Source organism: Nuphar pumila, chromosome 1 (assembly GCF_984573655.1).
Source record: "Nuphar pumila chromosome 1, dmNupPumi1.hap1.1, whole genome shotgun sequence".
Taxonomy (NCBI): Eukaryota; Viridiplantae; Streptophyta; class Magnoliopsida; order Nymphaeales; family Nymphaeaceae; genus Nuphar; species Nuphar pumila.
Window position 1 is genome coordinate 2317213 of NC_143249.1, and position 13866 is coordinate 2331078.

General features: G+C 37.6%; 1 protein-coding gene across 1 annotated transcript; it reads right to left on the reverse strand.

Moving 5' to 3' along the window:
• Positions 1–1696: 1696 nt before the first annotated feature.
• Positions 1697–6121, reverse strand: LOC149847663 (1-aminocyclopropane-1-carboxylate synthase CMA101-like). Its single transcript, XM_090001908.1, has 5 exons — positions 5981–6121; positions 5729–5860; positions 4835–4995; positions 3846–4748; positions 1697–2087 (listed from the first exon to the last, which is right to left on the reverse strand). The coding sequence occupies exons 1-5, from the start codon at positions 6119–6121 to the stop codon at positions 1697–1699; spliced, it is 1728 nt and encodes a 575-aa protein (XP_089858034.1).
• Between the last annotated feature and the right edge of the window lie 7745 nt (positions 6122–13866).

Sequence of the window (13866 nt, forward strand, 5' to 3'; positions counted from 1 at the left end):
TCAAACAATTTCAGAAAATAAAAAGTCAAAGACAGTTTGGTCAAAGGTTAAGGTCAAAGCGGACCTCAGCACCTCACACGTGCCTCACGCCGCTACAAGCGTGCGAAGTGCACTATCAAAAAACCATATTATGCCTCAAGCACGAATGGTGCGTCCATTCTTACACAAACACAACAACATTCGAAAGTCACCCTAACACAAAAGGTTTGCCAAAGTAAAGAATATAGAACAAATACTCTATTTAAACCACCAAAAAATTATTTTCTTCTTGGATATGAGACTAAACATTTTCAAAGCACTTTTGGTGGGAAACAATAAAGCACCAAAACTTTACAAAATGAGTTATATTTTGAATTTTTTTTCAACAAAAGACTTTCGGTACTCTTCCCGTGTATATTAAAAAATTTATGTTCTTGTGCATCATTTGTTTCTTTTATACTGTGTTTGTGTGAGCTCCTTAGTTGCATAGATATTGAATTTGACCTAATGTGATTCGGGCAATGATAAGTGCAGGGTGGATGAAGAATTGGTTGGAGAGAAACACATAAATCTCCAAAGGAAAAAAGAAAATTGTGACTATGATCCTCTCCTTGATTAGATAAGATTTAAATTTGACTATACAAGAGAAAGGATAGGGTGATCCCCCAGTGTAACACAACCTGAATTATAAAAGAATAGCAACCGGGGCAAAACTTTTATGGTCGACATTTGAGATGTTTGTCTTTGCCTGTTATGTGTGCTGACAATACAATAGAATTTTTTTATTGTAGAATGGTGGTGACTCATCACAAATCATCACCCCTGCCGTATGTTCTTTGGCAACATTGAGCAATTTTTATGTTCAACAGAAAAAAACAAAAACAAAACTTTCAATCTGCTTTAGAATTGCCTAATTAAAATGTTGAATTATCTTATACCAATTAACCAATTAAGTTAAGATAGAGACTTGTACTATATTGGAAGTGGTAGCTGCTTAACCAAAATATACAAACACACTGAGCGTTCATCGTGTGCATAATGAATGTTTAGCATGTAAATACACAAAAAAAACTTTTAGATGTACTTTTGAAGCATCGCTAAAAACAAACATTTTAATGTCTAACACACCTCCGCTGAGGTATTTACTGATGCTTTGAAACTGGGACCTTTAACAGCCCTTTAAAAGCATCACTAAATGATATTTCTATGCAAAAAAATGCATTGATCGTCTATCACGCACACTCGATGGATGCTCAGCACTACAAGAAACCTATGGATTAGTGACGACTTAAATTCGTCGCTAATCTGATGCTAATCCGTCGTTAAACTGTTTAGCGACGGATTAGCGTCGAATTAGCGACTGAAAACTTTCATCGCGAATTTTTCGACGCTAAGTAGTGCCAGAACTTATCCGTCACTAATTTGCGATGGATATGATCCATCGTGAGTCCTTCGCTATTTTAAATTAGCGATGGATAATATCCGTCGCTAATCCATCATTAAATTTAAAAAAAAATTTAAAACAAAATTTGCTCCCTGCTGGCGCGTTCTCCGACAATGAGCAATTTTTTTTTCACAGAACCGACGCATTCCGGCAGGCTGCGACTCTGCGCGGATTCGGGGGGAGCTCCTCTTCAAGTTCCAGGTCTGCCACGAGAACCAACCAAAGAGCTTCACGACGGCAGCGCGTTCCAGGGGGAGCTCCTCTCTTCAAGTTTCAGGTCTGCCACGAGAACCAGCCGAAGAGCTTCACGGCGGGGGGGCTCAACTTCAGCTGCGACTCCGCGCGGATCTTCGCGAGCTGCAGGGGGAGGAGCAACGAGTACGACATCTTTGCGACTCCGGCAGGCTCTTCGCAACTCCGGCAGGCTCTTCGCGATTCCGCGTGGATCTTCGCGACTCCGGCAGGCTCCAGTGACTCCCCAACACCAACCTCCTCTTCATCGCCACTCTCTTCGACTCCGACAGGCTCCAGTGACTCCCCAACACCAGCCTCCTCTTCATCGCCACTCTCTTCGACTCCGACAGGCTCCAGTGGCTCCCCAACAACAGCCTCCTCTTCGTCGCCCCTTGATGTCTCAGCTCTGGCGAAGCCACGGCGGCTCCATCTGCGACTTCTCCATAGGTGGGGATCAACTCTTTGTGCGCGTCGTCAGTGGGGCTTCTGGCGTCTTGAGAAGCACCCCAAGTGGGGATGGTTTAAATTGAACGAGGGGGGAAAAACAAAAGGAGGAAAATTTTTTAACGGAGGGAGGGAAAATTTCGCGCCTCAGGTGGGACGAAAATTAGCGACGGAATTAGCAAGAGAATTTTTTTGTCCCTAATCCGTCGCTACTTAGCGACGGATTAGGGACGGAAAAATTCCCTCGCTAATTTTGTCGCTAATTAGCATTTTTTGTAGTATTTTTGGCGACGAAAAAATGTTGTCGCTAATCCCTCGCTAATTAGCGACGGCTTTAGCGACAGAGATATTTTCGTCGCTAATTTTGTAAATATTTCAAACGTTAGCGACAAATACTTTTCGCTCGCTAATCCGTCGCAAATTGGCGACAGAAAAAATCCGTCACAAATTTCCGTCGCTAAGTAGCATTTTTCTTGTAGTGCAGTGAGCATGCATTTTCATATATATATATATATATATATATATATATATAAAGGACTGTCCAATCAAAGAAATGTTCAAAATCTATAATGATGATCAGAGGACCTCCTTCTTCAATGCTTGAGCATCTCTGGACCGCGTATATTTGTTTTTGATAATTTATTTAGTAAGAAATGTGCTTTACGTGACTTTATGACATATAGGCATGTTTTTTGAGACGTAAAACATCCACAACTCGCAATGCATTCAAAACTTTACAATACAAAGTAATGTGGGCCTTTGATTTTTAGCTCTTTCAAAAAAATATCTAAACATCGAAAATTCATACTCCAAAAATATTGCTCACTAAATAAATGATGAAAATTCAATATGTAAAGTCCAATCGATGAAAAACTTTACAATATAAAGTATTGTGGGCCCTTGATTTTTAGCTCTTTCAAAAAAATATCTAAACATCAAAAATTCATAATCCAAAGATGTTGCTAACTAAATGAAAAATGAAAATTCATCGATGAAAAACTCCACCGTTAGAGAAGAAACCTAGTTAATTATCATCGGTTATAGATTTTGGACCTTCCTTTGGTTGAACGATCCACCCACACAAACTGAAATATGTTTACCAACCAAATATGCTTGCTGGTATGAATGGAAATTTTAGTATGTTTTTTTGCAATTCTAACCCTTTAGATGCATTAAACCTGGTCCATTTTCTAAGAATTGACTATTGGATCATTGTAATCGGATCAAGAAATGTGACTTTTTATGCTTGAATATTTATAAAAATTTTATACCATCAATTTTCAAATCTTAAAAGATCATTGTTATACATCATAATTGGATGATCGAAGAGTCTGTTTCTATAAAACCAAACGTCTAGATCACATCAAAACAGTGAAATTTTCGAAAAAAAGTAAAAAAACCTATAAAAATCTTGGTTCATATCAGTAAACATATTTATTTTAGTTATATATGCATACACACCGCCTTTAGTGTTTGTCCCTTGCTAACTGAAACCCTTATGAATACCATAATTGAAGCAGGACAGCAAATATTACATGAACACTGGAAATTCCTTTCCTGTTTACACAGTAATCCAACTTCTTAAGGAAAATCCTCAAAGAAGGCTGGAAAAAAAAGGAAAGGAAAGAAAAAAAAAGGCAAGGAAAAGAGAGATGGATTAGAGTACATGGTGCAAGCCTAAAAACGTTCCGACTGGTTAGAGTTAGAACGGAAAATCCACCGAGAAAAAGATGGTTTGCAATACAGTAAGAATCTCTTGGGCTCTGCAAGCAACTTGCAGTCATGGTGTTGTCCATGGGCAGACTGCACAAGGAAGGATCTGATTCTTTCAAGTGAGACTGCCAGCATTTTATCCGACATGTTCGCGAAACAGAGGCGAAACCAACCCGGTTCAGAGCAATGGAATGATGAACCAGGTGAAACGTTCAGCCCAAATTGGTACACTATTTTCTTCCACAGCCTCATCTCTGCTTCAAAACTTGGACTATCCAAGAGGTGGCTCATGTCGACCCAGCAAAACAAACCGGCGTTGCTCTCCAGGCAACTGATCCCACATTGCTGTAACCCGGCAACGAGTTTCTTCTGCCTCAGCTTCAGCCTCTTCCTGTTCTCTCTGATGTAATTGAGAGTGAACTTCTTGTCTGAGAGCATCTGAGAGAGAAGATACTGTGTCTGAGAAGAAACCAATCCAAAGCTCGACATCTTCGTCGCAGCAGCTAAGACATGGTCATTGTGAGTATAGATGGCACCGACGCGAAAACCCGGAAGGCCCATGTCCTTTGAAAGACTGTAAACAATGTGAACAAACTCGCGAGATACACTGTGTCCTGCTAACACTGCATCCTCAGCAACACTGATAAAACCGGGAGATGAGAAAACTGTTCCAGAGTATATCTCATCGCAGACGAGATGAATCCTTTTGGCACTAACAAAGCTTAGGAGAGTCTTTAGAGACTTGGGCCTCACTGTTGTCCCCAAAGGGTTGGAAGGATTGGTGATCAGGACACCCTTCACTTTCAGTTTACGGTCTAGTGCATCATCATAAGCCTGTTGCAGAGATGTTTCAGTAATCTGGAAGCCGTTGGAACTATAACAGTGTATGGGTACAATTTCGACTCCGGTACGCCATTTGAGATCTCTGTCAAATCTGGTAGAATACCAGCATGAGAGTGAACAATGAGTAAATCGTCAAGAAGATGGTGATGATGATGATTAAGTGAAGACGAGAGATACCCAGGATAATATGGAGTTGGAACAAGAAAGGCTTCTCCTGGATCAGCCAGGCAAAACATCAAAGTTTCATTTGCAGACGTGGCTCCTGCTGTAAGAACTAGCCTGCTTGGGTCAAACTTTACTCTGTTGCCTCTAATTTCACCCATGAAATCAGCTAATGTCTGTCCAAAAAATAGATGGCAGCAAAAATGAGTCCAACTTGAAGTAATTTTTCTAGCAAAAGCCAAGACCAAGCAAGCTATATGTATATATATATATATAGAGAGAGAGAGAGAGAGAGAATAACTAGAATATGAGAACTGAAATATGAGAATTAGAAATATGAGTATTTTCAATACTTTTTTTGCAAATCCAACCTTGTGGATGAGGTTGGCATGGTGAATTTGCTAGGAATCAACCATTGGATCATGTATTTTGGATGAAAACATGTGATTTTTGAATGCTTGAATATTTATGAAGATTATGAGCCATTAATTTTAAAACCTTAAAAAAATCACGTTATGATTCAAGAGCGAGTTCTTATAAAACTATGTAGATCACATCCGTATGGATAGATTCAAGAAAAAAGAACTAAAAATCTATGAAAATAGTGGTTCAGACATTGTTTATATATATATATATATATATATATATATATATATATATATATATATATATATATATATATAAAAGCACCACTCTAGTAGAGATACGAAGAAAACCAGAAAAAACAACTCTTTTTGCTTCGTCTAAAAAGGGTGAGGGATACTATTTTGAGTACAGAGATTGCTTAGGAGTTACGTACGGAATCCAATCATGTTGCACCACATATATACTTTACTTACATTCCCAGGAAAGAAAGGAAACATGTGCAAACAGAAAAGTCTGAAAGAAACAAAGGAGAAGCTCGTTTACTTTCTTAAATGCTGGCAGGCCGCGGTAGTTTTGAAACAGTGCCATCTGTCTAAACGAGGACGCCCCATCATTCATAAAGGTACCAGCTTCGGGGTTCTCGCAGAGCCACGTCTCGAGGAGCTCTAAGGAAAGCTGTAGGAAGTATGTTCTTTATCATACCAATCATGTGTTGCAAAATAACTATTATAAAAGGGACGGGAGGGAAAAGAAACAAATAAAAGGCCACCCATTTTGGCATTGTTGGTGCTTTACCTGATTCTCTGCAAGACCCATTTGTATTATCCCCGTTGGGTTGCTGGTTTCATCATATGGGTTTCTCTCATATTCCTGCCAACCCAAGAAGTAAGAGGAGTCCTCCCCATGAGAGTTGCATGTGATTTTCCTAGAGTGCATCTCTCTCTCTCTCTCTCTCTCTCTCTCTCTCTCTCTCTCTCTCTCTCTCTCTCTCTGTACATGTTCAACAAATCGGGAAGTGGGCGTATTTATAGGGGAAATTCTCGGGCTTATTGTGAGAAATTTTATTGGTGAATGGTGATAATTTTGAACGTTAAATTAAACCCAAACTACTGAAAAAAGCAAGTTGATACAAACATAAGGGGCCCATTCTTTTAACTCTCACAATCTTCATAGAACAACCAAATGGCACATCAGACCCCACGTCCCCATATTCCATCTCTTCGATCCCACCTCGTGTGGTGGGGCCCTCGGTCTCTCTTCTCTAGGCTCTACAGTCCCTCCTCTTATCATTGTGAGTTGTGACAGATGAATCTACCAGTCGACTCAAGGCCTACTTTGTTTGAGACTAAGATCCTCTCTGCCGATAAGCATGTAAATCTAGAGAGAGAGAGAGAGTTATTGCCTAATTAGCTGAGTTAACCCTAATCAAGTGGAAGTGAGTGTGGCCAACTCGATGACTCCAATCAGAGTGGAGAATCATAACGCATCCTAAAGATTGAGAAATGATGGTAAGTGTGACGGTTTTTTCAAAAAAAATTGTTCAACAAATAATGATAATAGCGTGATAACTGATAACACATCTTGGATTTCGCAATAATTAGTGTCAATAACACTTTTGCTTATCGGATTACCTTGATGAGATGGAAACTATTTCTTTCAAAGAAAATAAATGACACGAAAATTATGCATTTCTTTTTTTTTTTTATGGCAAGGAAACCCTCACCGAAGACCGGTCACTTAATAGGCCAGCCCCTTTAAGGTAAAACCTTGGATGAGGACACGACCACTCTGTCTTACGTGCCCCATCTGCGATAAAGCTGCAGATGCCTTTCTAATGCAGCTCTACCATGAGAATACATAATGCCTTGCAAATCAAGCAAGAAAGAAATATACGTCTTTAATCTTAAACAAGTCAGCTTAAATGATCCACCCACCAATTCTCATCTTCAAAAATCATTTGTATATGTGTTTTTTGCAAATATGACTATATATACGAATGCGATCTTCCTTGTCAAAACCCACAAATTGACTATTGGGCCAAACCTTTTTGATGTGTAGGTAGGATTTTACAAGGATCTAAAAAAAATAGTTTTGAAATTTTCTACGTTATAAAATTCTATCTAAGCAACAAAAAAGTTTGATCCAAGAGTCTATTTGTAGGGTTTCGATCATCAAGATCACATCCATACAGTTAGATTTGCTGAAAAATACAACTATTTACCATTTCTGAAGGTGAGGACAGGGGGCAGACCATTTTGTGCGACAAACCAATAATTACACACACTATGTTCTGCAGATTAAGTTGAATCTCATTTTTCTTCAAAAATATTTTTGAAAATTTCATAATCCCAATTAGGGATGAAAGAACTGAGAAGGACAACCATCTAAGACGCTTGGGCCATCTTGTTTTAGAGAGTACATCAGGTCAGAGGCAGTTCTAACGGTACACCATCAAAGTTACCATGAATGACATGCATCCATTTAATGAACAACAGCCATACCACCATGGATGGACAGGTTATTTCTTAGATGGCTCTCACAAATATTTTGAGAGTCATTCAAGTTTTAGATGAGTGACATCTACAGTGCAAAAAATGAATGGCTGAAACAAAAAAAAAATGATGGTGTTCTGGCTGCCATTCATCAAATGGATCTATGAACAACATCCAGGGCAGCTCTAACGGCCATCAGAGATGCCTTTGACCTGATGCACTCTCTTTGTTTCACAATATTGTTGGCATGGACTGTCGGCTCTCTGGTGGTCTTAGTCACTAATAGAGTTGAACCATGCTCCACCACTGGTTTCTCTTGATTTGACTTCTGAACAACTGCTGGTACTTGTATACTATTCCTATTACCACCATCACTGGCCACCAATTCGAGAGTGAGGATCAATGTAATTGCACACTTTTAGTGTGCTGCTGCACCTGATCACCCTCCATCATTGCTTCGGCCAGACAGCTGACAGGCTGCGTCTCAAAGATGAAGGGGCTCAGGTGCAGCAGCACACTAAGTGTGCAATCACATTGCACTTTATCCTCCATCCCAAATGACAACAAACGATAATAATGAGTTTTTGATAAAAACAGCAATAATGGTAGCGATAATAAGGCCTCAGTTTTTTATGCTTGATCAAATCCAGCTGGCACACGAGTGTGTTGGTAGCTCTCGAAGGTGGGCCATGTAAGGCAGGGTGCTTGTGGGCTCCACTCGGGGTTTGTCTAGTAGGGGTGAGTCCATCAAGTGACCTGGTTCTCGGCGACTAGTCATAAAAAAAAAGGCATACCAATGTGTTCGGCCATCCAGAGCAGATCAGGTATGTAAAATATGACACTTGTCCAGTTTGGTACTCCAAAATAGCTGTGCTTCACACAATGCCGGACACATGTTTTACATAAAACATTTTACCTAATAATAATTGTTGGACGTCATGGAAATCTAGTTTTGGATCTTTTACAAAATTAGGCAACCATAGTGTCCCTTTATCTGTATCTGTCATGTGTTTGAAATGACAGATTAGGCTGTATGTCGTTATGAGCATTAATACATAAATATCTGCTTGGACGCTGTTTAGATCCAGCTTAGACCGATGTAAGTGTAGGTCAAGGTTTGGAAAGCTCATTGCATAATGAGCTCATCAAGTGAGACTCATTTTCTTAACGAGAGACCGGTTCTCATACTAAAAATAGAGCACTCTGAGAAGGAATATAAAAATCAAAGTGAGTAGACAAGAGGCAATTAAGTCCAAGTGCCCTCTATTCGCTATAGGCTTACACCTAGAGCAGGCATAAAAGATTAAGCTTGATTCTCTTTTAATAGTAATCTAAGTTAAAGTATGGTGATCCAGTCTTATGTCATTTATTTATTTATTTATTTTTCAATCAACATGGATTGATGAGTTTTAGATGGTGAAAGATATGTTTTTTTCTCTCTCTTGATGCTATTATTAAATTTCAGTATACTATTTATTTAAATTCGTGCTTTGATATTATATCTTAATTTGGGTCAAATCATGACCCAAAATCGAATAGCCCCTGACATAGTTTGCAGAAGCCATAAATGTGATAAGTTTGATCTTATTTGTGATCTTAATTAGAATCTTGTTTATGATTTTTTAATGATTTAATAATTATATATTTGTTCTTAATTACAAAGGATAGATATTTGAAATTAGATTTATAAACATATGTTTAAATATTTTAATTGAGTATAGATGTTCTCATATATTAATTTAGAATAATGTTTTGAGCATAGAGTTTTTGTTTATATATATATATATCTTATGGATCATGTAAAACAATGTATAAATTCTCTTGAAAATACGATTGTCACTCATAACTGGACCATTTAAAGAAAAAAAAAAGATGATTGTTTCTCACAAAATAAAGTGACAAATAATTAAATACTGCACTTAATTAAAATCATGCATGGGCATACCATACTCAATTGAAAATATTGATTACATTCCTACATAAACCCCTCTAACATAAAAGCCTTTTGATGTAAATTGACTAACAACTATTTTTGGATGTTAGTGATGCTTGGGCCAACCAACTGATGTCTCCCCCTCATAAAACTACAAATAAAGATAAATATAAAAATAAAAATTCCAAGTGTTGAGGAAATGAATCACCTTGTTGCATTTGCATGGCTTGTACAGTTGTACTACTGTCGAATATAACCATGTAAGTCAAGTACAATAGACATTCTAACGTACATCCATTGGGTTCATCGAAATCCAATGCCTGGCTTCCAAATCCAAATATATATGAATATGCAGTGAGATCAGTATTGTTGATGTGAGAACGATGTTTTTGCAAGAACGATTTAGTGCATTTTTCATACACTGTTGCAACATGTTGCCTGACTTGGTATAAATTAATTTTAAGCAAAAGTGCTAAAATAAGAAGGCTTTTTCGTATTCAAATTGAAACTTCCTTTTGCCAATTAATTCGACAACAAAATCACTGTAAAGGAAAATGAATAGGGCATACAATTTTTTACAGTGGAATATTCATAGTTACATACATGGCCATGTAGAATTGATTTTTTCATCTCCTGCCTAACAGTTATATCAGCCAAATTAAAGCCGTCTGCTTTGGAATATATGGGGGAACATGACTGATCTTCACGAGTCCACGTTTGAGTAAATAGCCTTTGGAACTTTCATGGAAGATTGGTAAGATTCATTTCGGAGGGTCCATTGTGATGCTGAACCAAGGTCTCTTTCATGAGAACCTTGGCCAATACTGCCTGCGGACCCGAAAAACCAGCAGCGCGGGTTAAATATGGATCTATCATGGCCAATCACATCTGGGGACCAGGTTTGGCCTAGGAAATTTTGATTCGGATCCCGGTCATGGTTGCATTCAGCAGGAATTGGCTCATTTTTGTGCTCTACACAAGGATGAAAAAATGTTTGAATGTGTTGGGTTTGCAATAACCAAATCCGAATTTTACTCATGCACAATCTTCAAATGCAATCTGGAGTGACAAATCTAACCAAATCTAAACTAAACTCATCCCACTTTAGCAAAAGAGGATCAAATACCATGCCCCGGTATCCCTATATGGATCACCGGTCTGTTGGTTTAGGTCCTGGTGCATATAATGTTGAGGAACGATAAATCACATTATTGATAGATGGAAGAAACAAACGAGAAGAGAAAAAACAATTACACATTACAAAAGGTGGATGGCCTCCTTTAAACAGGAGTCTTGAGAGACCTATTTAGAGTAAAACTTTTTTAGGGTAATCTTTAAGGTAAATTATAAAACTACCCTTAAACATTTTGCCCAGCTCAACTCTCAAGCTTCATTAGTTAAGCTTATATATATATATGTCACACACGTACTGAAGATTTTTTGATGGGCCACACGTGCTGAAGATTGTACACAGCACTATATAGAACAGTCTTGAATGTTAAAATAAGGCTTTTCAACGTTATAATTGCAAGTTATAACTGTTAAAAAGTTTGTCTATGATTTGCATCAACCACACCAATTTCTGTTCCGTTATTCATGACTGCTAGACGAGGAGCGAGTAAAACATATGTCCAAGGAAAGAAAAGAAAATATTATTTTAGCAATCACTAAAATATTATTTATTTATTTATTTATTTTATGACGAGGGACCCTTCACTAAAATATTATTGTAATACTTGAAAAGAAAGTTGCATTCAAAGTTTAACATCAAAATTCAGGTTGGTTGGTTGGTTTGACATAAAACCTGAGGATGTGGTGCATGCATCCCTATCATAGCAAATCATGCGGAATGCAACAAAGCAGTTAGCGGTATTCTGCACACAGCTTTGGCATCCCAAGGGAGCCCTCCGAACTAGCCAAAAGGCAATCATAAAGGCATTCCATACGGATGCATTCACCATAAAGTCTTAGCAATCTGTCAACATAAGATGAAACATGGTGTATCTTTGTGATATTACCCATATATCGTCATCGATCGAGCCGTATCCCAACGGCGTCGAGGTCGGCATTGTGCTGCAGAAATGTCTGAATAAAATAAATAGGATGGTGAATTATGAAGATAGAATACGGTGGGAGCATGAGAAGTACAATGTGGCATCTTGTTATCTAGTGCAGAGTCAGTGTGTTGACTACCTTAGAGCGCAGTCTTTGGGAAGCTGATCTTCCCCCAAAGGCGGAGCTGTTCGGATGGCAAGTGCTCCATGGCAGGGCAATAACATATATGACAATCTTCAAAAGATGAGGATTCAACTGGTCAGCCAGTGCTAATTATGTTTAAGAGTAGGGCAATCAACCTACCACCTCTTCGTGAGGTGTGCATGGTTTAAGGAATTGCAGAATTTTTTTTGGAATCATGAACTGAATCAAAACACTACCCGCAGCTCACGACGAGATGTGTTCATTTTTCATTGGCAGCAACTAAGTGAGGATCAAGGGGATTATGAGTGAAGGTGTTAGGTGTTGATCTCACGGAGGCTGTTATGGTTACACAGGAACGAGTGTCTATAGATGTGCCATCTACCGATAATCTCTTCAGATCCAAATCTAGATCAGATCATATCCAAATTGACTAGACCCATTTCAATGCATTTTAGAAAAACACTCGTATATTGAGATTTAGAAGTTTATTTGATGAATAATTTAGTGCATTTTGAAAGCTAACATCCTTGTCTATAATCGGTCTTTTAACGGCAAAACCAAAATCAAGCGTTTGGTTGGTAAAACAATGTTTTCAAATATGGGCCCTACTTCCAAACAAGTTTTTCGCAAGACAAAAACTTATTTTTGTTATAATTTTTTAATTCAATGTCGGATCAAAATGATTTTTTGTTCTTTGGAAAGCTGAAAGCCTTTACTTTTGATTAAAAATGATTGAAGATATTAGTTTATGGGTTAAAATATGATGAAAACTGAGTTCTTGCTTGAAAGAACCGAAACACCTAACCTTTTAAAAATATTCTTGAAAATCATTTTGATTAAATGAAACTTTGGTGATAGCATACTATTTTGGTGTTTTGTTTTTTGCTCTTTTCTTGTATTAGGTGGGTTATCTTGTGGATTTTCTCACAGGCTGTATTTGGATTCATGGAGGGTGTAGTGGGTAACTTGGGGTATTGTTAGGGGTATTTTAGTCTTTGTTGGCCTATGAGATCCATAAATAGTGCCAAACTTGTGATTTTCTCATTATGCTTGAATCTTTTCTTAATGTGAATTCATTTCATTGGGCCTCTCTAGTCTCTAGAGTGACATTAGTTCTTGCCTTCTTTGGGCTTGAGATTTGACTCATTAGAATTCATCTCTTTTGAGAATTCTTCTTCATCTCTCTCAATTCCCACAACTCCACCATAGCTGATTTCTCTTCTATCTTATTTTACCTCAATTCTCCTATTTACTCCATAATCAACTACCATTTGGTATTAGAGCATGATTTTCATTTCATCATATTAGAAAACCTAAAAAATAGATTTTGTGATTGAATTGTAACAAGTAACATGAAAAACGAGTAGTTGATTGGACATTTTTCATGTTTTAACTTAAAAAACAACTAGCGGTATGGAGAGTGGACAGTCTAATCTTGTAGATCATCATTTCAGCAGTGGATTTATATAGATCGACCTTAGATCATCTTCAAATCGTCAAAGGATCGATGATTTGAAGCATTTGAGGGCATACCGTGAGATTATAACCCAAAAATGTAAAAATTGACTCAATATGAAAATCGGTGAGACCAAAATCATTTTCACTTGGATATATGTTTGGGTTGCTTGAATTTGTATAAATATTGCTTCTGATTGTGTTATTTTTTAGATCTAAGTGCTTATGCTTGATTTCAGATTGATTGATACTTAGAAGAATTCATTGAGCATGAAGCATAATGAGTTTGATCTGGTTTTTGGTTTTAACATAAAAATTGATGGTTGATTTGGTGTTTGATTGTTATTTCAAAGATTGACTTATGAATTTGAGTTTTTTGAGTATAGGTCATTGTTTTGATGCTATTAGATATGTAATTGTACATTGATTTGGTTGTTTTTGCTTTATTGGCAAAGTTTTTGAATTTGGAGAAGAATTCTGGCCATTTTATTTCTTTTCCTACTAAGTATGAGAGTTTTTTTTATAGATTTACGAATTTTGAGTTGCTCTCTTTGCCTTTCGAAAGGTTAGATCGAACTTCCATGATGTTGATCCCACTGGAA